A 24,520-nucleotide genomic window follows, 5' to 3' on the forward strand; every position below is an offset into this window, starting at 1 on the left:
TTTTAAGGTATTGTTCTGCTTGCAAGATTTTATATTTGGTCAATATGTTGCATCATTTTTGTGTTTCTTTTCTCTCCTTCACAGCTGTCCGGTGGTTGCGAGTTAACAGTTGTCATCCACGATTTCTCTGCAACCAACAGCAATGAACTAAGCATTCGCCGGGGTCAGACTGTGGAGGTTTTAGAGAGGCCTCATGATAAACCAGACTGGTGCCTGGTCCGGACAACTGATCGGTCCCCTGCTGCAGAAGGAGTTGTTCCAAGCAGTGTTCTATGTATTGCACATTCACGTAGCAGTATGGAAATGGAAGGCATTTTCAACCATAAAGGTAAGGTCATTAATTATGATTCAGTTTATATTGTATTTATCTTTGATTCTGAGTTACATTGGAAAAACATAATGTAGGATCTATCTTTATCTAACTGTGTTGTTGTAAAGTCAGGAAGCCAAACAGGTTACAGTAATTCCATTTAGTGCTTGCTTGTTTGGATTGCCAGTGGAACAAAATTAGCCAGATTTTTAGGGCGAGATTTTAATGATTCTGCCAGTGTCAGAACAGAGGTGGGAGGTATTTAAAAATGGCGGGCAGAACCTGCCTACCTCATTACAGGGTGGGAAGTTTAGGTCCCCCCATTGTTTCCATGCAGTCGGGCTCATTTTGTTAAGAGACATGGTGCACAGCAACTCAGAGGAGGCGTGAACCATGAGGAAGCCTAGTCTGGAGTTTGGAATCTTTTTTTAAAAATATATTCAAATTTTCAACAAACCACCCCCCCCCCCAACAAGAAAAGAAAACAAGCAAAGATTATACATAGCATTTCCCCTAAAGTACAATAACACCCCATATAACAAGTAAATACACAAAAATAGGGAAACACCCCACACTAATCCAAACACCAGCCCAGAACCCCCCTCCCCCCCCACCCGTCCCCCCCTACCCTCTCTCCCTCCCCCCTACCCCTTCTCCCTCCTCCCACCCCCACTCTTTCCCCCCCACCCTTCCCGGGTTGCTGCTGCTGACCTCCATCTAACGTTCCGCGAGAAAGTCTAGGAATGGTTGCCACCACCTGGAGAACCCCTGCACAGACCCTCGCAAGGCAAACTTTATCCTTTCCAGCTTGATGAACCCTGCCATATCGTTAATCCAAGCTTCCACGCTTGGGGGCTTCGCATCCTTCCACATTAACAGAATCCTCCGCCGGGCTACCAGGGACGCAAAGGCCAGAACACCGGCCTCTTTTGGCTCCTGCACTCGCGGCTCGTCCAGTACCCCAAATAATGCTAACCCCCGGCTCGGCTTGACCCGGGTGTTCACTACCTTGGACAGAGTCCTCGCAAAGCCCCTCCAGAACCCATCCAGCGCCGGGCACGTCCAGAGCATATGGGCGTGATTTGCTGGGCTCCCCGAGCACCTCACACATCTGTCCTCCGCCCCAAAGAACCTACTCAACCTCGTCCCTGTCATATGCGCCCTGTGAACAACTTTAAACTGTATTAGGCTGAGTCTGGCGCATGAGGAGGATGAATTAACCCTGCCCAGGGCATCAGCCCACAGACCCTCATCTAGCTCCTCCCCGAGCTCCTCCTCCCACTTGCCCTTTAACTCTTCCACCGAGGCCTCCTCCTCTTCCTGCAGCGCCTGGTAAATCGCTGAAACCCTGTCTTCTCCAACCCATACCCCCGAAATCACCCTGTCATGAATCCTACATGCTGGAAGCAGCGGGAATTCCCTCACCTGCCGCCTCACGAACGCCCTCACTTGCATGTAACTGAAAGCATTCCCGGGAGGTAACCCAAATTTCTCCTCCAGCGCCCCCAGGCTCGCAAACGTCCCATCGATGAACAGGTCCCCCATTCTTTTAATCCCTGCCCGATGCCAGTTCCGAAACCCCCCATCCATCCTACCCGGGGAGAACCTGTGGTTCTCTCGGATCGGGTCCCAGACCGAGGCCCCCCCTCACCCCTATGACGCCTCCATTGCCCCCAGATCTTCAGAGTCGCCGCCACCACCGGACTCGTGGTGTACCTTGTCGGCGGGAGCGGCAACGTTGCCGTCAACAGCGTCCCCAGACTCGTGCCCACACAAGACGCCATCTTAAGCCTCTTCCACGCCGCCCCCTCTCCCTCCATTACCCACTTACGGATCACCGCCACATTGGCCGCCCAATAATAGCCACATAGATTCTGCAGCACCAGCCCCCCCCCCCGTCCCTGCTACGCTCCCAAAACACTCCCTTCACCCTCGGGGTCTTATTCCCCCACACAAATCCCATAATGCTCCTGCTCACCCGTTTGAAAAAGGCCTTGGGGATCAGAATGGGCAGGCACTGAAACACAAACTGGAACCTCGGAAGGACCGTCATTTTGACCGACGGCACCCTGCCCGCCAGGGAGAGTGGCAGCATATCCCATCTTTTGAAATCCTCCTCCATCTGTTCCACAAACCGTGTCAAATTGAGCTTGTGCAGGGCCTCCTAAAATCCTAGCTACCTGGATCCCCAGGTATTGGAAGCTCCTCTCCGCCTCTTCAGCGGTAGCTCGCCTATCCCCCTTCTCTGGTCCCCCGCATGCACCACAAAAAGCTCGTTCTTCCCCACGTTGAGTTTATAACCCGAGAAGCCCCCAAACTCCCTGAGGATCCGCATAACCTCCGCCATCCCCTCCACTGGGTCTGCAACATACAACAACAGGTCGTCAGCATATAACAACACCCGGTGTTCCTCCCCCCCCCCCCCCCCCCCCCCCCGACCAATCCACTCCAGTTCCTAGACTCCCTCAGTGCCATGGCCAGCGGCTCAATTGCCAGTGCAAAGGGGATAAGGGACACCCCTGCCTCGTCCCACGGTACAGCCGAAAGTACTCCGACCTCCGCCGGTTCGTAGCCACACTCACCACAGGGGCTCTGTTTAGCAGCCTGACCCAACTTATGAACCCCTGCCCGAACCCAAACCTCCCAAGCACTTCCCAAAGATACTCCCACTCCACCCGATCGAAGGCCTTTTCCGCATCCATAGCTGCCACTACCTCCGCTTCCCCCTCCACCGAGGGCATCATAATCACATTGAGGAGCCTCCGCACATTGGTATTCAGCTGCCTGCCCTTCACAAATCCCGTCTGGTCCTCATGAATCACCCCCGGGACACAGTCCTTGATCCTCGTAGCCAGAACCTTCGCCAACAACTTAGCGTCTATATTGAGGAGCGAAATCAGCCTATCCGACCCACATTGCAATGGATACTTCTCCCGCTTCAAAACCAACAAAATCAGCGCCCGGGACATTGTCGGGGGTAGGGTCCCCTCCTCCCTCGCCTCATTGAAAGTTCTCACTAGCAACGGACCCAGCAGGTCCACATATTTCCTGTAAAATTCAACCGGGAACCCGTCCGGCCCCGGGGCCTTCCCTGCCTGCATACTCCCCAATCCTTTAATCAGCTCCTCCAGCCCAATCGGCGCCCCAACCCAGCCACCTGCTCATCCTCCACTCTCGGGAACCTCAGTTGATCCAGGAATCGTTGCATCCCCCCCCCTCCGAGGGTTCAGACCTATACAGATCCCCATAGAAGTCCCTGAATACCTCGTTTATTCTCACCGCACTCCACACCGTATTCCCCCCTCTATCCCTAATTCCACCAATCACCCTCGCTGCCTCCCTCTTAAGAAACTGATGTGCCAGCATCCGGCTCGCCTTCTCCCATACTCATACACCCCCCCCTGCATTTTCCTCCACCGTGCCTCTGTCTTTCTCGTAGTCAATAGGTTAAATTCCAATTGGAGGTTTTGTCGCTCCCTAAGTAGCTCCTCCTCGGGTGCCTCTGCATAGCTCCTGTCCACCTTTAATATCTCCCCCACCGATCTCTCCCTCTCCATCCTCTCTCTCTTCTCCCTATGGGCCCTAATGGAGATTAGCTCTCCTCTAACCACCGCCTTCAAAGCCTCCCAGACTACCCCCACCTGCACCTCCCCATTGCCATTGGCCTCTATATATCTTTGAATACACCCCCGAATCCGCCCGCACACCACCTCATCCGCCATCAGTCCCACATCCAGGTGCCACAATGGGCGCTGGTCCCTCTCCTTCCCCAACTCCAGCTCCAGCCAGTGCGGGGCGTGATCCGAGATGGCTATAGCCGAATATTCCGTTCCCTCCACTTTCGGGATTAGCGCCCTACTCATTATGAAAAAATCTAGCCGGGAATAAGCTTTATGGACGTGGGAGAAAAAAGAAAATTCTCTGGCCACCGGCCTGGCAAACCTCCATGGGTCCACTCCCTCCATCTGGTCCATGAACCCCCTGAGCACCTTGACCGCAGCCGGCCTCTTACCCGCCCTGGACCTGGAACGATCCAGTACTGGGTCCAGTACCGTGTTGAAATCCCCCCCCCCCCCCATTATCAAGCTTCCGACCTCCAGATCCGGAATCCGACCCAACATACGTTTCATAAATCCGGCATCATCCCAATTCGGGGCACATACGTTCACCAGTACCACCCGCACCCCCTGCAACCTACCACTCACCATCACGTACCGACCTCCATTATCCGCCACAATATTCAGCGCCGCAATCGACACCCGCTTCCCCACCAGAATCGCCACCCCTCTATTCTTCGCATCCAACCCCGAGTGAAAGACCTGCCCTTCCCATCCCTTTCTCAGCCTAACCTGATCTGCCACCTTCAAATGTGTCTCCTGGAGCATGACTACGTCTGCCTTCAGTCCCTTTAAGTGCGCGAACACCCGGGCCCTCTTGACCGGCCCGTTCAAGCCCCGCACCCTCCAGTCCCCCAGGCGGTGGACCCCCGCCCCGGCTCCCTCTCCTACCTCCAGCTCCCCTTCGGCCAATACAGCAGCAACCCAGTTCCCCCCTCCCCCTCACCACCCCCCACCCCCCCCAATCCCCCCCCAGCTAGATCCCCGTCTAGCCATTTTGCCCACCCCATGACACTCCCGTATGTCAGCTGACTCCTGCTGAACCCGGCCTCTCCCGCCATTCCACTGACCCCCCCCAGTGTGAAAATCCCCCCACCTCCCCCTGGCAATCAGTGTACGCTCCCCTCCAGCACTGCCCTTCCCCCCCCAAGCCCTGCCCCCTCCCATCCCTAGCGCGGTAAAAAGTCCGCGCTTTCCATCCAAGCCGGCCCCGCCCCCTATGGCGCAGCTCCTTTTTCTGCGACCTCGCCCCAGCTCCCCATCCCTGGGCCTCCAACCCCCCTCTTCCTCCGCGGGGACCTGTCCCTACAGTACCGGTGCCCACACTCTCACACAGCCCCCACATCATAACCACTCACCCATCCCCACCTAACACCAAAAGAAGAACGCCCCCAAAATACAGCTAACCCCCCCCCCCCACAACAAGCCCTCAGTTTGAGTCCAACTTTTCAGTCTAAATAAAGGTCCACGCCTCATCTGGCGTCTCAAAATAGTGGTGCCAGTCCTGGAACGTGACACACAATCGCGCTAGCTGCAGCATTCCAAACTTCACCCCCTTCCGATGGAGAACCGCCTTAGCCCAATTGAAACCAGCCCTCTTCTTGGTCACCTCCGCACTCCAGCCCTGATAGATACGGATCTCCGTATTCTCCCACCTGCTGCTCCGTTCTTTTTTGGCCCATCTCAGGACGCACTCTGTCCATAAAGCGGTAGAACCTCACCACTACAGCCCTTGGCGGCTTGTTGGCTTTAGGCCTCCTTGCCAGGACGCGATGAGCCCCATCCAGCTCCAGGGGCCTCGGAAAAGCTCCCGCGCCCATCAGCGTATTGAACATTGTAACCACATATGCCCCGGCACCGGACCCCTCCACTCCTTCAGGGAAACCCAGAATCCGAAGATTCTTCCTCAACCTGTTCTCCAGATCCTCAAATTTTTCCTGCCACTTCTTGTGTTGCGCCTCCACCTTCACCGCCAGGCCCAAGATCTCGTCCTCGTTCTCCGAGGCCTTATGCCACACCTCTCGGATTGCCACCCTTTGGGCCGTCTGGGTCTCCGCCAACTTCTCAATCGACGCCTTCATTGGCGGCAGCATTTCTGCCTTCAGCTCCGCAAAGCAGCGTTTAAGGAGCTCCTGCTGCTCCTGCTGCTTGGTCTCCACCCGCCGCCATCTTGCTTCTCCTCCCTCGCACTTTTCGCTACACTAAAACCACTTTCTTGACCGCTCCACTCCTGGTCCAATCCACACAGTGCCGGGGGAACTGTACTGTCACCTTCCCACACTGGGAACCGTCGAACAATTTCCGCTGGGGCCCCTCAAAAGGGCCCAAAAGTCCGTTCCTGGCGGGAGCTGCCGAACCTGCGACCTACCTAGGCATAGCTGCAACCAGAAGTCCAGTTTGGAATCTTTAAACAGATAAGTTCAAAAAGTGCTGACAACTTTGCATGTCATAATGTAATACTGTATAAATGTTTTGAAATGTTTATAACCTATGATGAACAGTGATGAGCCGTTGGTCTTTGTTTAGAAAAAGGTAAGTTACCATTAAATTGAGCAGCATTGTGAAAGTGTTTGGGTGCATTCAGTTAATAAAGTGCTCAACAGGATTGAAATTAAGATTTTAATTTGCCATCGCAACATGTGCTTTGATTTTTACATTTGTTTAAAGTACAGACTTCTGTTGAGCCCTTGAAATAGATGAACAGATGTCTGGCTGCTTTGGTTAAAAGTACATCCATTATTCAGTTGTGCATGAGATCTGATTATGAAAGCTGAGCTATAAACTACGAATGAATTTTGCTCAGCGGGTGTTATTTACACAGTTGTGAAGTGTGCCTTGTTAGTTTTATTAATGTTTTGAAGAGGATTTTGAATGGCTGTTCATGTATTTTGACAGTTTTGTGTGCATTTTGAAGACCTCACAGTGTTAGTAAGGGAATCATGAGTTATGCCCATAATCGATCCTGGATGAGTGGGTGTGGGTGATCCATGAGGGGTATGGAGGGAGCATTGGAGATTTGAGGACATATGGAGGAGGCATGAGGATTGGGTGAGGGCTAGGGTGCCAAACACTCATTTACAGAAATGATCCAATGTCCTAGTGAATAGAGGCAGACCTTCGAACTTGCCAGCCTCAGCATCTGTCTGCCCCCATTTCCACCTCAGGCCTGTTTTGCTCCGTTCTCTCCCATTGGCACCCAACTGCAAATTCAGCAACTGCACTTCCCAGAGACCCTAGACAGCCATAACTGCTCCTTTTAAGCCATTCACTGTCGCACAGGTGTAGAAATGAGACAGTGTGGAATCTGTTTCAGCTGCACTGATGTTTGTGTAGGTTACTGTCTGCTTTACTGGAGGTGAGTGCATTGTCTTTAGCACTCACCATTGAACCTCTGTATGCCAATGGTTGGCATTGATGCACAGGTCCAGTGGCTGAAGCCACAAGTAAGTGCATAGGAGAACATTAAGCTGATGGTTCAACCTTTCCGGTGCCAGCTGTGATCATGTGTGCAGAAGCACAGTAACATTGGGGAACACTGCTAGAGTAGATTGAAGCAAGCGAATGAGGTGAAGAAACACATTTAAATGTCATCTGTAATCTGCATTGTAATTTGACGGTCTCAATTGTCATTACTAATGTGTAATAGCAGGAGGGCCACTCAAGTATGGCAGATAAAGATTGTGGTCCATTTAGTTCTGTCAAAATATTGATGATGAATGAATTGCAAACTATCTATGCACTTAGAAATCCAACAACCTCCATGCAAATCACAATCAGATGTGTGACATTATGTATAATGTCTAGAACATTAAGAGTTAATGTAATGTTATATCCTACCACCAGATGGAGCTGGGGAGCAGACCTATAAAAAGCCATTCAGACAGATTGTCCAGTAATTCATAGTTGATCCTGTTGGAGTTTTGCCTGAATGCTTGTGAAAGTTGGCTTCAAGAAGGACAGTAGGATTTGTTTTCGGTCCTCACAATGAATGAGGGAGATGTGGTGGAGGTATTTCACTCCTACGTACCACTGATACACAGGCCAGACCTCACTGCAGTACAAGAGTGTGGTGACTAGAACTGCTTTGCGCACTCAGACTTTTGTCAACTTCTGGAGGTCTTTGTTCTCAAATACTCACTGCTGTAGTTTGTAGAAAACTGAACTGGGGCAGCTTATTGAGTGTTAGACCTCCTCGCCAGTAGTGGCTTTTTGAGAGAAGTGGCTGTCACGGTATGGGAAGTGCTCAACATATTCCAGAGTCTGCCCTTCAACATATATGGGAGGTGGAATATTTGGCTGACCAGTGTCGTGTTGGGTGTTCTGATGCACAAATGATCCAACAAGGCTGTAGATGGTACAACTCTGTTTTATTGTCTTAACAACGACAACTACTAACTGCTGACTTGGGTACGTGCTTCACCAGCTAACCTGTAGACCCAGCCCTATCACTATCTTAGTGAGTCACTCAGCACATGGTCTATGACTGAGAGGCACGCTGTGAGCTCTGTGCTTTGAGCTATCTCCTTGTAGAGTGAGCGGGAACTGTGGTGTTCCCTGTTTTATAGTGTGTGTGCTCTCACTGGTGACTGGCTGCGATGTTATGTGTGTGCTGGTTGGTCCAACTGCCTGTCCATCAGTGTGTCTGTGATTGCACCATGATATGCTGATGTGGATATCATGACATCCCCCCCCTTTCACAAGGATATGTGCCTACATGCTAATAAATAGAAATGTGTACTGAGTGCATCTGAGTATGTGTGTGCAATATATACAACATGTACATGAGGCTAAACTATATACATAGGAAGGTGTCAGGTGCAACAGAGTAACGAGGTTGTACCAATAACAACAAATGCAATCAGCAGACGACGAGAGAAAACTTCTGGAACAATGAATGACAAGAAAAGAAACTCGTTAACAGTACTGTAAAACAATTCAGTGAGTCCAATGTGCTAACGGGCTCATAAGTCAAGTCTCTCAGGTGGGCGACGAATTCGGGTTGACCGTTAGGGTGGGACACCACTCATCGCCCGGATCAATGCTGTGCACTGGCAGCGGCTGGTCCGACTTGGGGACATCCGGTTCTTGTGGATTACCGCAACGCGGAAGGGCTCCCTGTCTTCGGTATAGCTGGTCTGCATACTGTCAGGATATGACTCAGTGTAGGGGGGCTGAATCGCCCGCACATCCCTGCGAGGCTGGCGGAATTGTTGGGAGTTAGCAGATTGAGCTGCTCGACAGCAGGCAGCGTAGTGGCCCATCCTGCCACAGCGGAGGCATTGTCGCGCTTTGGCCGAACATTGCCGCCTTAAGTGGGCGGAGCCACAGTTGCCGCACGTTGTCACGTCATGGCATTCGTTGCGCCACCGTGCATGCATGGTGCGGTCCTGCATAGAGCGCGCCTGCGCATCACATCCCTCTGCGTCAACAGCCCCTCTTTTGGCGCGTACAAGCGCGGGAGGCCTCGGAAAGCGCGCAAAATGGCAGCCCTCGTCCGGGCTGCGGGCCAGGAGGAACTCGATCGACTGGTCCCGCTCCACCTCGTAGGACCCGTGCCGTGCCGTTTCGGCCACCTGGATTTGGGAGTACTGGCTGATCGCGTTCTCATGGAGGACGCAGGTCTCGATGGCAGTCGCTAGGGTGAGGCGCTTTATTTTAGGGAGCTGCTGGCGTATGGTGTCCAAGATGACCCCAAAAACTATCTGATCCCGTATCATGGAGCCGGAGGTGGCCTCATAGCCGCAGGACTTCGCGAGGATACAGAGGTGTGTCAAGTAAGATTGGAAAGGCTCATCCTTACCCTGCAGGCACTGCTGGAAGAGGTACCTCTCGAAGCTCTCATTGATTCCCACGCTGAAGTGTTCCTTGAACTTCAGAAGCACCGTCTGACATTTTATCTTGTCCTCGCCTTCCGCGAATGCCAGGGAGTTATAGATGTGGATGGCGTGTTGCCCCGCCGTGGAGAGGAGGAGGGCAATCTTCCTGGTGTCCGATGCATTCTCCCTGTCTGTGGCTTCTAGGAAGAGCTGGAAGCGCTGTTTAAACAGCTTCCAGTTGACACCAAGATTTCCAGCGATTCGGAGCGGCTGCGGCGGACTGATGTTTTCCATGGAGCAGGATGGCGGATTTCTGAAAGGGTGCAGATAAGTCTCACAGTCGTGGTTTGCTTCCACTACTGGTATCATGTCGTGTTGGGTGTTCCGATGCACAAATGATCCAACACGGCTGTAGATCATAGAATTTACAGTGCAGAAGGAGGCCATTCGGCCCATCGAGTCTGCACCGGCTCTCGGAAAGAGCACCCTACCCCAAGGTCAACACCTCCACCCTATCCCCATAACCCAGTAACCCCACCCAACACTAAGGGCAATTTTGGACACTAAGGGCAATTTATCATGGCCTCCACCTAACCTGCACATCTTTGGACCGTGGGAGGAAACCGGAGCACCCGGAGGAAACCCACGCACACACTGGGAGGATGTGCAGACTCCGCACAGACAGTGACCCAAGCCGGAATCGAACCTGGGACCCTGGAGCTGTGAAGCAATTGTGCTATCCACAATGCTACCGTGTTGCCCCAAAAGAAGTACAACTCTGTTTTATTGTCTTAACAACGACAACTACTAACTGCTGGCTTGGGTACGTGCTTCACCAGCTGACCTGTGGACCCAGCCCTAGCACTATCCTAGTGAGGCACTCAGCACATGGTCTATGTCTGAGTGGCACGCTGTGAGCTCTGTGCTCTGAGCTATTTCCTGGTAGAATGAGCGGGAACTGTGGTGTTCCCTGTTTTATAGTGTGTGTGCTCTCACTGGTGATTGGCTGCAATGTTATGTGTGTGCTGGTTGGTCCAACTACCTGTCCATCAGTGTGTGTGATTGCACCATGATATGCTGATATGGATATCATGACAACCAGGTGTGAGTTGATATGAGTTTTCTTTTAGCCGAGCTTCTTGTTTGCAGAATTAAAGAGGTCAAGAGTGGCTGACGAATCTGGTGCACAGTAGTCACCCACAAACTGTAAATCATGTAATTCTGTGGTGGTCAGGTTAGTTTTGGCACAGAGGAAACAGAGGTTAAAGAGATTTCCATCCAGACAGTATTTAACACACATCAGCGGGCAGCTGAACTTTGATTAGGCGAATATCCACTGTCGGGTAGATTAAAAACAATATGGGGGCTATCACACAATCCTGTATGACCACGATCCAGTACGGACCTCCCACTCAAGTCATCTCTATCCCATCATCATGAAGCAATTGCAGGATTGTGATGAAGTTTCTTAGACATTCAAATCTTTGGAGCATAATCCAGAAAGTCTTGTGATTTACTGAGTCAAATATGTTGGTCAGGTTGATGAATGCGATCCAAAGCTCCTCGTGTTGTGCTCGACATTTTTCTTGAATTTACTAGCAAAAAACATCTCAGAAGTTCCCCTGGAGGGTTTCAAGCCACATTGTATCTCTGGAAGGATTCCCTGAGCCGCAGCAAGTAGGCAATTCTGGGGAATGTGTCTCAGGATTTTCCCTGCAATGGACAAGAGGGAAATAATTCAATAGTTTCCACAGCATAATTTGTCTCACGTCTTGAAAATAGTTACATTTGTCACATTCCTGAAGCCGGGAAAAAGTTCCTTTTCCTCCCAAATCTGTAGGACGAGTGCATGGAGCCTGGATGTGGGAAAGGTCCACCAGAATGTCATCAGGGCCACTGCCTTTGTTATCTTTCATTTGTTTAATTGCTTGTGGCTTTTCCCCCCATCAATGATGGTTCACGCAGGGATTCTACCACAGGGTGCTGGAGGATAGCTTGGAGAGTATCAGCTGCCACTGTGGATTCATGGTTGAGGAGTTGTTCAAAATGTTCTTTTTGGTGTTGATGGAAGGCACTGTCATCCTTGAGAAGAGAGATGGGGATTTTGTCCATTTCACATTGGTCTATAGATAGCTCAGGTGGCTTCAAAAAAGCTTTGCATGTCATACTAGTCAGTATATTTTTGGATCTATCTTGTCACTTTTCCTATCTCTTCTAGATTTGTTTTTGGGTGTCAGTCTTGTGCTGTTGGAATGCTGCCCTCTAGAATTCTGACCTTGGGTTGTTCAGCCAGTTAATGAAGGCTACTCATTTTTGTTCCAGGAAGTCAAATATTTCAGCATTGTTTTCGTCAAACTAGTCTTGGGGTAATGCTTAAACTCTATAGTCTAGACACTGGAATCTAGTACAGCAGATTTTATTTGATCCCATTGTTCTGAAATTTGTATGTATGAAGATTTTCCAAATTGGTTGTGAGGTATACCTCTCTTCTTCCTGTTAAACTTTTGGTTCTTGCGATGTCTTGGTGCTAGGTGAATATTCATCACCGATTGAAAAGGTCGATGACCTGTCCAGCAGGCCTCAGTCCCCTGGCTGGTTTAATACAGACATCACTTTGACTCAAGCAACAACATAATCCAGGAGGTGCCAATGCTTTGAGATGCCCCCACATGGTTTTGTATTGTCCTTCTGGCAGAAGAGTGCATTTGTTATGATGAAGCCATGCTGAGCAAATTTTGTTAACAAGAGGACACCATTTGCATTGGATTTTCCCTTTCAGTTTTTCCCAATGGTTCCAGACATTGGAGTCACAGCCGATGGCATTAAAGTCCCCCAGAAGGATGATCTTTTCTACTTTTGGGCTGGCTTCGTCCAGGTCAAAATAGAATTTTAACATCTTCATCAGAGTAAAGGACTGGGGCCTTAAGCACTGATGATGGTGACACATAGATTAAGGCTGCACTGTAGGTGCAGTGTCATGAACCTTACATTTATACAGTAGTGGGATTCTGGCAGTGCACCTAAGATCTTCTTCTGGATGGCAAAACTAATTCTGTGGACAGAGGGTCACTGATTGTTCTTTCAGCTGCCCCTCCCAGGAAAGTGGGCCACACTGAGGGCAGCAGTGTCAATTTAAAGAGTTAATAGCTCATATGATGCTATAAAGTTCCTCTTTCTGGATGGTCATTCTTGAGATTATCGATGCATGTTCTGATTTTCAAGTTGCAAAATTTAAAGTTTTCTTTCTTTGACCATAAGCTGATGATCTAAGAGGGTGTCATTCCCCAACCAGAAGAAAGTGAGATAGCTTATTTTTAGAACACTTTTTCTAGCCCCATTTGTGATGGGCATAGGGTGTCCCAACACAGGTGCCCAACACCCTTCATGCATCTGTTGCGTGCATGCAAATTCTTGATTAGAGACTCCCAGGTTCACAGCCCCGCCTCTGCCGCCAATTTTCCATCGTCAAGGACTTGGCAAATGGACCTTGATAGAGTGTGCACATGGCTTTGTTTAACATGGATCTTTAGGGTGCTATTACTGTCCATGCAATCTTGACGGGTTGGTAGTCAGATTTCAGTGATGTGTCAAACCATGTTGGTTGGGGTTACCTTGCCTCCAGCCTTCTTCCACGTTTGCAGCTTCCTTCGCTTGTTCTGCTGTTGAGGACCTTTTGAACCACGTTTTGTTTGGCACCTCTCACTCATCTTGCTGTCATGAGTGGTCCTTCAGGAGCAAGGAGCTCCCAGTGGCATCACTCAAATGATTTTGGGAGCTCACAAGCTTCCCCATCACCTCAAGGTTGCGATCATAAAGACACTAAATGAGTTTTGACCTTTATTGACCATAGGCTATGCATCATTCTCTCTCTGGTGTATTTAATTCAGCTTCCTAGTAACCTTTGCTTTTCAATTCACCACAGAACAGTTTAATTTATAGTTATGTGATTTTATATTTTTCGATTCAAGCTGAAATATCAAATCTTTTTAAATCCAAGATGAAAGAAAACCCATTGCCCTGGAGGCATTTTTATTCCCTGAAACAAACTTTCAGCATGAGCACCAATTTAAGCACAGAATCAAGGACAAGCAAATATGCATGCTTATGGTCAAAGGAAAACACCATAGGAGCACATTAGATAAGAAAGAGCTAAAAAAAAAATACTGAAGAGTGAAAAAGGACTCAAAGAGGGATTAATTTGAGGGTCATGCAATCCATGTGACACGACCTGCTGTTTTTAACAATGTTTATACTTTGTATGTGGGCCAATATACTATAATGTACGGCTGAGTCAAAACTGAAAATGTTAAATCTGGAATTTGTCTAATTTTAATAACTCCGCCAAGGCCAGGCTTCAACAAAACTTGTTTATTCAAACCGGTATGCTTGCATCCCAGCCCGGGAACCATCTCGGATGCCGACCGGGTCTGAGCTGCAGGTTTTAAACTCCCGCCGAATGGTTCCTATTGGGCGAACCTCTGCCCACTCAATAGGGAAGACTTTATTCCATGACACCCACGGGGAGATCAATCGATGATCCCCCATGACCTTCATGGTCGTCATAACATCCCCTACCCCTTCAAGTCAGTTTCACTTGGTGCTTCCACGATGAGGAGGCCTCTTCTGCCTCTTCACACTCTACTTTAAGTCCGTAGTAGGTGGAGCCGGATTGGGAGATGTGAAACAGATCGGCGATCTTTGGTTCCACAGGGAGTGCCTGAGGGTCACCGGGGATTCTTCTTCGGCATTCACTATTGGGGGAATGCCCTCAGCCTCCCTGTCAGAACCAGAGTCTTCACAATCGGGGAGATGGGCATCGGGTCCTCTACGAGCAATAGCCCTGAGCCAGGGACTGCCACCACTGGAATCGGAGACGAAGCTTCAACAGGGGCAGGCTCCCTACTTCTGAGATGGTCTAGGTGCTTCCTCAGAAATTTGTCTTGGACGTTGATCTAATTTGAGAAAACGGGGCCTGTATCCTATATGACTCCAGGGTCCCAAATGGAGCCATTTCCCAAATTCCGTATGTAGACTGGGTCACCAGTCTGGTATACAATCTCAGATCTTATCTCAGGGCAACACGGTAGCACAGTGGAGGGCAACACGGTAACACAGTGGTTAGCACAGTTGCCTCACAGCTCCAGGGTCCCAGGTGCGATTCCCGGCTTGGGTCACTGGCTGTGCGGAATCTGCACGTTCTCCCCGTGTCTGCATGAGTTTCCTCCGGGTCCTCTATGAGCGATAGCCTTGAGCTTCCTACCACAGTCCAAAGATGTGCGGGTTAGGTGGATTCGCCATGCTAAATTGCCCTTTAGTGTCCAAAAAAGGTTAGCTAGGGTTACGGGGATGTGGTGGAGGTGTGGGCTTGGTGGAGGTGTGGGCTTGGATCAGGTGCTCTTTCTAAGGACTGGTGCAGACTCGATGGGCCGAATGGCCTCCTTCTGCACTGTAAATTCGATTATTCTATGATCTTATGTGATTTCTTTTTTGGTTTTCCTGATGGGACTCCACCCTCCCTACCAAGTTTTGAACTAACAAGCTTGATCTGGTGCCAAGCTGTCTGCCCATCAGTATTTCTATAGGGGTAACTCCTGTCATGGGAGGAGATTGGTCTTGTAATCAAATAAGAACTGTGCCAACCTAGTCTCTATCGATGTGGCCGGCTGCTTCTTCATGCAGTTCTTGAAGGTCTGTACTGCTCACTCTGCCAGTCCATTGGATGACGGGTGATGTGGCGCTGTCCTAATGTCTTTGATGCCATTTGACTTCAGGCAGGGCTGGAACTACCTACTAGGGAAGGCTGTGCCAATATCGGAGACCTCTGGTATGCCGGGTGTGCTAAAACCTTGCTGTAGTTTCTCGATGGTGGCGTGGGAGGTTGCAGAATCCATGCGATGTACCTCATTCCACTTGGAATGCACATCCACGCAGATTAGGAACATAGACTCCAAGAAAGGCTTGGTGAATTCGACCTGCACCCACACCCTGTGGCCTAACTGGCCACTCCCATGGGTGTAAGGAGTCCAAAAGGTGGCGGGGGGGGGGGGGGGGGGGTGTTGTGGTTTACCTGGCATAGGTTACATTGTTTAAACAGGTCCGTGATGTCCTTCTCGAGTCCGGGCCACCAAACGTAGCTCCTGACAAGCATCCTCATTCTTCATTTTGCTGACCCCAATGTGGTCATTATGTAATTGGGATTGGACACAGCCCTGGGTGGGGAACAAATACCCAGGATCCTCACAAGATTGTACCATCCTCATGTCATAATAGGGTTGTCCTCAGATCCTGCCGTTCAAGACAATGTGTTTTAATTTTGATAACATTGCGCCCGTCTGTGTCCAACGCTTGAGTTGCTCTGCAGATACCATGAGAGCTTCTGAGAAATTCAAGACCATTATTACCTCTTCTAATGCAGACAAGTGAGCCAGGCTTGTGGGCAGCAGGCGACAACTAACGCATTAGCGTTGGTTATTCGCGTTCCAGGGTGATATTCTCAGGGATGTTTGTAGGCTGCCAGTAAGAAGGCCCAACGCTGTATCCGGATCAGAGGCGACCTGAGTGATTGCCCTATATTCTTTAAAAAGACCAAATAAAGGCCCGTCACTATCGCAAAACGCCTAACATGGATGTACTGTTGAAATTTCTTTACACCAAATATAACTGCCAAGCCTTCCCTCTCTATTTGCAAGTATTCAAAAGTGTCCTTGATGTGTAGGCAATGGGTCGTTCTGTGTTGCCTTTCCAATGATGTAAGAGTACCACCACAACTCCATAACGTCATTATGAGCTCCTTCTTGAGATCGTAATGGGCCAATAAATTAGACAATAATAGCAGCCGATTTACTCTTTCAAAGGCTTTCATGGTATTCTGCAAGTATCCGTAGCCTACTGAGGAATTCAGTGACGGGTTCCCCCAGGTACCTCCCTGCCATATTAAAACATTACCTCTGGAGGATGATTGAAGGTTTCAGGTCAGTGGTTTTGCACTGGGTTTACGAGCTCATCAAAAGTTTTTTGAGTAGGGGCAACAGGGAACGTTGGGTGTATTATTGCAGTGATTGTTGGGGCCCCACATGCTGTCAGTAGAATTACATTCTGCTTCTCATCGCCAACAATTTTGTCAGCTCAGAAGAAATAGAACATGCATAATGAGGCCCAGTCTTCTCCATTAATATCGTACAGCCCGAGTTTACTGAAAACAGGAATTTTCTTTATTGCTTACTCAAGGGCTATTTGTTTAATACTGAAGGCTGCTCGGGAATTTTGTTTTTACTCCTCGTTGCCAATGTAGTAACTCTACCAATGCTATGCTTCATACATAACTATTGTTTATGCAAACGAAAGAACCGCCGCTGCGCTATACGATGCTTGCGTTTCAGCCCAGGAACACTGCTCCGGGCTTGAGCTGCAGGTTTTAAACTCCCGTTGAATGGTTCCTATTGGCAAGCTTCCACCCGCTCACTAGGAGAACTCATATTCCACAACCCCACACGGAGATAAATTGACAGTCCCCCGTGTCCTTTGTGGTTGTCAAAACACTAATGTTGGCAGTTCTGGGTAAGTGGACAGTTTTGAAGCTGTTTAAAATTTAAAATTGAATGTAAATCTCTGTATTCATTGACATTCATACACCTGTGATTCCAACAGTGGCGAGGTTTTGCCAGGTAATCATTAAAAGGAAGGGGACTGGTTGAGGTTTTGTTAAAGAAAAACCCGAAAATCTTGTTCTCGTCGGTCACTTAAATCATGGAAGGTCTCTCAGAATTCTTTTTGCTTTGTTGCACTTTTAGAATTGCAGTAGAATAGCATTCCCAAAGAATCAAATGCAGCTATGCTTCATTATCTTCTCTTTTAATGACAAACCAGTGGCTCTCCTCCTTGGAATTTGAGGTAAGCTGGTTCTTTTCGGGTGAAGGGTGGCATGACCGGTGAAAGTTTTGAATTCAGTCAATCTTTTGTGGCACTTTAGATTGTCCAATACTCCGAACCAAGCAAAACCACAGTACTCCAGAAAGTCATTGATAGATGACCAGCCAGTCTGGCTCATTGATTGGATGCAGCTAGTGGAAGTTGTTTTGGGTGGTTTACAGGGTTCTTGCAAGTGAACAAATTGCTCCATACTGGTTTTAGCTGGTTCCACCCCAGCAATACATCTATCCACAACTGTGTGACCTTAAGCCTTGACTGTTGCCAACTGCTAAACGACTGCATATAAATGAGTCAGCTGCTTCCCTACAGAAAGAGAGAGTGCATTTCATATTGGGCAAACACAATTTTTACATGAATGGATTTCCCAGTAGTCTGGAGATTTTTAGCCATGGTTGCGGGTGTCTGGGTATCAGCTAACGAAACAAACCTGTTATTTTAATGTGACATTGGTTTTGAATGCAAGTTTTTAATTTTTGCAAGGATGCTTACATATTCATTGTTCTGCTGAACATCTTTGATTTATTTACTGAATGTTTACTATTTATAAAGTAATCATAAATGAGGTGTCATGGGAGTGAATTGCTTTCCAATGAAGTCAGTGGAAAAGATATTCAGACATTTTAAACAGACTTCTGATTCCCTGCGGACCTTTTCCATGCCACTGACAGAACAATTTCACTCTGTTTGTTTTATGTTCAGACTTCTGATTTTGCTGTTAAAGTTAAAAAGTGAAATGTTGCTCTTATTTGTTTTTGTTGCACTATTAACAGTTGTGGAATAATTATTCTTTTAATCGGAACATTTCAAATGCAACATGAGAAGATTTAATTGGAAATTAACATTGTGTTAATTCCCTGCGTATACAAGTCAGTCAGTCGCAGTTCAGTCATTGTAGAGGCAGTCGTGCTGGCACCTTGTGGATTGGCATGTGATACTTGAGTGCACAAGCTGAAAATGAACAGTCCAGTGATAATACAAGTGGCCACCTCATTTTAATTATCTGTAATGTCATTGCATGTGAAATCAGACAGATTCAACCATATCCTTAAAGCTGATTAATATCATTGCTGTTGTTTAAATTTGGAAAATTTAACTATATATAACTATATATAAATATATAATTTTTTAATAAATGTTTTTTATTGGGTTTTTGAACAAAGTATATTTCCCGCTATGTACACAGGATATGATATTTCTATATTTAGAATGAGAGAAGGGCACACACACAAATCGCATAGGGAAAAAAAAAGAAAAAAGGTAACAACACGAGAGAAATACAAATTCAATTATTTACACACATAAGTAGGCATCTGTCTGTGGAGTGGGGGGGTGCAGATATACATTTGGGTGCCGGCGATACAATTATGGAGGGCAATACTCGAATGGGTCTGGTGCTGGCGTTGTCCCTTGCTTCTCCCGGACGGATTTCGCTGCCGGTCGTCTCGTGCTCACTTCCGCTTCAGCCGGCCTCCCGCCTTTCCGCCTGTATTCTCCTTTTTCTCTGTTCCTGTCGATGCCAAATTTGTTAACGTTTCCCTGGCTAGCACCCCCCTCCCGCTCCCTGGCTCTCCTCTATTGTTCCCTGTCTATTCTCTCCCCTCCCCCCCCCCCCCCCCGGTTCGCCTTTCCTTCCTCTTAGATTTAGCAGTCCCCCTCTCACGGTCTATCTCTCCCTCTCATGCTTTGGCTACTGTCCCCTGGTTCTTGGCTACCTGGCTATTCTTCTGCTTGTTTGTTGGCCACAAACAAGTCCCGGAACAATTGGGTGAATGGCTCCCACGTTCTGAGGAAGCCGTCGTCTGACCCTCGGATGGCGAATTTGATTTTCTCCATTTACAGAGATTCCGAGAGGTCGGACAGCCAGTCTGCAGCTTTGGGTGGTGCTGCTGACCGCCAGCCGAACAGGAGTCTATGGCAGGCGATCAGGGAGGCAAAGGCAAGGGCGCCCGCCCTCCTCCCCAGGAATAGATCTGGCTGGTCTGAAATCCCGAAGACCGCCATTTTCGGGCATGGCTCCACCCTCACCCCCACCACTTTGGACATTGCCTCGAAGAAGGCTGTCCAGTACCCCGCAAGTCAGGGGCAAGACCAGAACATGTTGGCGTGGTTGGCCAAGCCGCCTTGGCACCGTTCACATCTATCCTCCACCTCCGGGAAGAACCTACTCATACGAGTTCTTGTTAAGTGGGCTCTATGTACCACTTTTAGTTGCATCAGGCTGAGCCTTTCGCACATGGAGGTGGAGTTGACCCTATGCAGTGCTTCACTCCAGAGTCCCCACCATATCTCGATCCCCAGGTCCTCCTCCCACTTCATTCTTGTTGCGTCCAGTACGGTGTTGGTCCCTTCTACCAGTCGGTCATACATGTCACTACAGTTTCCTTTCTCTAGTATGCTTACGTCCAGTAACTCTTCCAGTAATGTCTGTCGTGGCGGTTGTGGGTATGTCCTTGTCTCCTTTCGTAGGAAGATTTTGAGTTGCAGGTACCTTAGCTCGTTCCCCCTGGCTAGCTGGAATTTCTCTGTCAGTTCGCCCAGTGTAGCGACCCTGCCGTCGGTGTATAGGTCCCTGACTGTCAGTGTCCCCCCGTCCTCCCCATCTTTTGAAGGTGGCGTCAGACAGCGCTGGTGTGAACCTATGGCTGTTGCAGATGGGAGCTATGTCCGACATTTTGGTCATAGAACATAGAACAGTACAGCACAGAACAGGCCCTTCGGCCCTCGATATTGTGCCGAGCTTTGTCCGAAACCAAGATCAAGCTATCCCACTTCCTGTCATTCTGGTGTGCTCCATGTGCCTATCCAATAACCGCTTGAAAGTTCCTAAAGTGTCCGACTCCATTATCACAGCAGGCAGTCCATTCCACACCCTAACCACTCTCTGAGTAAAGAACCTACCTCGGACATCCCTCCTATATCTCCCACCCCGAACCTTATAGTTATGCCCCCTTGTAACAGCTACATCCACCCGAAGAAATAGTCTCTGAACGTCCACTCTATCTGTCCCCCTCATCATCTTATAAACCTCTATTAAGTCGCCTCTCATCCTCCTTCGCTCCAAAGAGAAAAGCTCTAGCTCCCTCAACCTTTCCTCATAAGACGTACCCTCCAAACCAGGCAGCATCCTGGTAAATCTCCTTTGCACCCTTTCCAATGCTTCCACATCCTTCCTATAATGAGGTGACCAGAACTGCACACATTACTCCAAATGTGGTCTCACCAGGGTCCTGTACAGTTGCAGCATAACCCCACGGCTCTTAAACTCAAGCCCCCTGTTAATAAACGCTAACACACTATAGGCCTTCTTCACGGCTCTATCCACTTGAGTGGCAACCTTCAGAGATCTGTGGACATGAACCCCAAGATTTCTCTGTTCCTCCACATTCCTCAGAACCCGGCCGTTGACCCTGTAATCCACATTCAAATTTGTCCTGCCAAAATGAATCACCTCGCACTTATCAGGGTTAAACTCCATCTGCCATTTTTCAGCCCAGCTCTGCATCCTATCAATGCCTCTTTGCAGCCTACAACAGCCCTCCACCTCATCCACTACTCCACCAATCTTGGTGTCATCAGCAGATTTACTGACCCACCCTTCAGCCCCCTCCTCCAAGTCATTGATAAAAATCACAAATAGCAGAGGACCCAGCACTGATCCCTGTGGTACACCGCTGGTAACTGGTCTCAGGTCTGAAAATTTTCCATCCACCACCACCCTCTGTCTTCTATATAATAGCCAGTTACTTATCCGATTGGCCAAATTTTCCTCTATCCCACAACTGCTTACTTTCTTCATGAGCCGACCATGGGGAACCTTATCAAACGCCTTACTGAAATCCATGTATACGACATCAACTGCTCTACCTTCATCTATACACTTAGTTACCTCCTCAAAGAATTCAATCAGGTCAGGCCAAATTGCTGCCGTAGTTGGTTCCAGGACTGGAGGGTGGCTATCACCACTGGGCTGCTGGAGTGTTTTTTGGGTAGGGGTGGGAGTGCCGCCGTGGCGAGGGCCCGAAGGGAGGTCCCCTGCAGGAGGCCTCCTCCGCGCGCACCCATTCAGCTTCTGGCTCCTTGATCCATCCCCTTATTCGCTCGGCCGTCGCCGCCCAGTGGCAGAGTCACGTTCATTTTGATCGTCTGGACACTGCCCGCGAGGGAGAATGGGAGTGTGTTCTATCTTTCCTCTCTTCAAATATTTGTCTATATTTTTTTGAAGAGTACTATTCTATCTCGTTGTCAAACCTCTTGCACATTTTATCTTTCCTTGTTCTGTTCTCACCTTATCATTATTAGCTTTCTTCAGTCGGGCAGTACGGTGGCACAGTGGTTAGCACTGCTGCCTCACGGCGCCGAGGTCCCAGGTTCGATCCCGGCTCTGGGTCACTGCCCCTGTGGAGTTTGCACATTCTCCCTGTGTTTGCGTGGGTTTCGCCCCCACAATCCAAAGATGTGCAGGGTAGGTGGATTGGCCACAATAAATTGCCCCTTAATTGTAAAACAAATTAGTTGTGTACTCTAAACTTAAAAAAAACATTAGCTTTCTTCAGTCTGATCTTTAGACTTTGCCTCACTTCTGTCATTCTGAATCAATATTTTAAACAAGAACAAACCTTATTATAATCACAATTGCCTAGATATTCTTCTTTGCTCAGTATCTATTCTGATTCATTTTCTGTTGCAAGATCCAGAAGTAATTCCTGCCTTTCTGGGTTTCTTATATACTGGGCAAGAGGGAATCTTAACCGTACTGGGCGAGATCTTCCGGCTGTTCACACTGCGGAGTCCTCCGGTCCGGCCAACGGCGCACCTCTGCCATATGTTTCCCAGCAGTGTGGGATAGATTCAATGGAAAATCCCATTGACAGGATCAATGGACCCGAAGATCCAGCCACCAAGAAACATGCCACGGGGAGGCCAGAGAATCTCTCCCACTGTTAAAAATTAATTCTCTTTATCCCCACCTCTTTCCAGAGGTGGAAACAGATTCAGTAATAACTTTTTGAAGGGAATTGGATAAATACATGAAGGGAAAGAAAATAGCAGAACTATGAAGAAAGGGATTGGGACCAATTGGATACCTTTTCAAAGAGATGGTGCAGGCACAATTGGCCAAGTAGCCTCTCACTGTGCTTATCATTCTATGATTTCTCTATTGTGTATAGGTTTATTCTGATCTTCCCTTATTCAAATCATATTTTGATTCGACCATTGTCAACTCAAGTACTTGCACATCTTAAAATTGAATCCCAGTAATAAGTAATCTCCAGCACTATCAGTTACCCCTTGGTAAAATTAGTACACGAGTGGAGGAAGGCGAGAGTCTATGAGTTAAACAATTAATTCCCAGTTATATTAAGCAATCCGAGGAGAAATTAACATGCATTAGATTTCACAATTGTAATAAATTAAATACCCTGGTGCAATATTCCCCAAATTTGTCAGTGTTAGGTTCTGATTGAAAACCGGCGTGTTTCCCTCCAGAACCGCAGCCGCGTTTTCAGACCAGATTTTCTGGCACATGGTACACAGAACATCAAGGTGCCATATTTAAAGGGCACCCGGATCTGAGTTGTAAAAATAGTTCCCCAACTCCTGGGTAATTGTATTAACATTTATTTAAATGCATGCAAATCATGCCCTCGCTGGACATGAAGCTGATCCTGACACCAATGGGGGGCGGGGAAGATTTCAAACTGAGATCTTGATGGCGTATATCCCGAATTTGGCCGCTGGTGTGATTTAGCGGCCATAACAGGGTTTTGATCCATAGCAAACGGGGCCAGTAAATCGTTCCCCGTCTATTATTCAGTTTGCTGCAATACGTTTTGTCACAATTTTAACAACTTGCTCAAAGACCATCTCAACACTGTAACATGCTCCGTTTCATAGAACATAGAACATAGAAAATACAGCACAGAACAGGCCCTTCGGCCCACGATGTTGTGCCGAACCTTTGTCCTAGATTAATCATAGATTATCATTGAATTTACAGTGCAGAAGGAGGCCATTCGGCCCTTTGAGTCTGCACCGGCTCTTGGAAAGAGCACCCTACCCAAACTCAACACCTCCATCCAACACCAAGGGCAATTTGGACATTAAGGGCAATTTATCATTGGCCAATTCACCTAACCCGCACATCTTTGGACTGTGGGAGGAAACCGGAGCACCCGGAGGAAACCCACGCAGACACGGGGAGGACGTGCAGACTCCGCACAGACAGTGACCCAAGCCGGAATCAAACCTGGGACCCTGGAGCTGTGAAGCAATTGTGCTATCCACAATGCTTTCCTCATCAATGTGGGTGAGGGGCAGAGGAATAACTTTTCTCTTAAAACTATAGGACCTATTGTGGATTTTGGGAAACTCCTACTTCCTAATTGTACATTGGTTTTTCCCCTTTAATCACAAAAGGGGTAATAGACAGAATCCTGGATCTGGCACTATCTCATAGCTAAGAAGGGGCCCCATCGACACAAGGAGCAGGGGAACCATTTACAAATATCTCTGCTGTAATTAATGACCTTTATACATTGCAGAAATTCCTTTTGAGAATTAGTACCCAAGAAACTGTTCAAACATTCCACTGCAAAGATCAGCACTTGAAATTTCAAAAATGTCTTCGATACCAGTGAAGTGTTCTGTAGTTTAGTTATGGCCCTGTCTCCTCAGATGCACAAGGCAAACTAATAGTAAAGTCTCTCACAGGCCAAGCACTGTGCCTTGTACCAAGGAATACTTGTCCCAATAGCACCGAATATTCAAAACAAGGCATCAATTTCAATATTTTGTGTGCAGAGTTAGAATGGATTCAAATGTTCCATTTTATTTTTTAATAACTGTAT

At 48.4% G+C, this 24,520-nt stretch overlaps 1 protein-coding gene across 7 annotated transcripts in view; it reads left to right on the top strand.

The window, feature by feature from the left end:
• LOC140425346 (triple functional domain protein) overlaps positions 1-24,520 on the top strand; it is an 801,905-nt gene that overhangs the window by 585,865 nt on the left and 191,520 nt on the right. For all 7 annotated transcript variants that reach the window (XM_072509516.1, XM_072509515.1, XM_072509510.1 and 4 more), the window contains one exon: positions 85-328. In XM_072509516.1, the coding sequence (XP_072365617.1) occupies positions 85-328 (244 nt within the window). The remainder of the gene's footprint in view (positions 1-84; positions 329-24,520) is intronic.

Source organism: Scyliorhinus torazame, chromosome 6, assembly GCF_047496885.1.
Source record: "Scyliorhinus torazame isolate Kashiwa2021f chromosome 6, sScyTor2.1, whole genome shotgun sequence".
NCBI classification, from domain to species: Eukaryota; Metazoa; Chordata; class Chondrichthyes; order Carcharhiniformes; family Scyliorhinidae; genus Scyliorhinus; species Scyliorhinus torazame.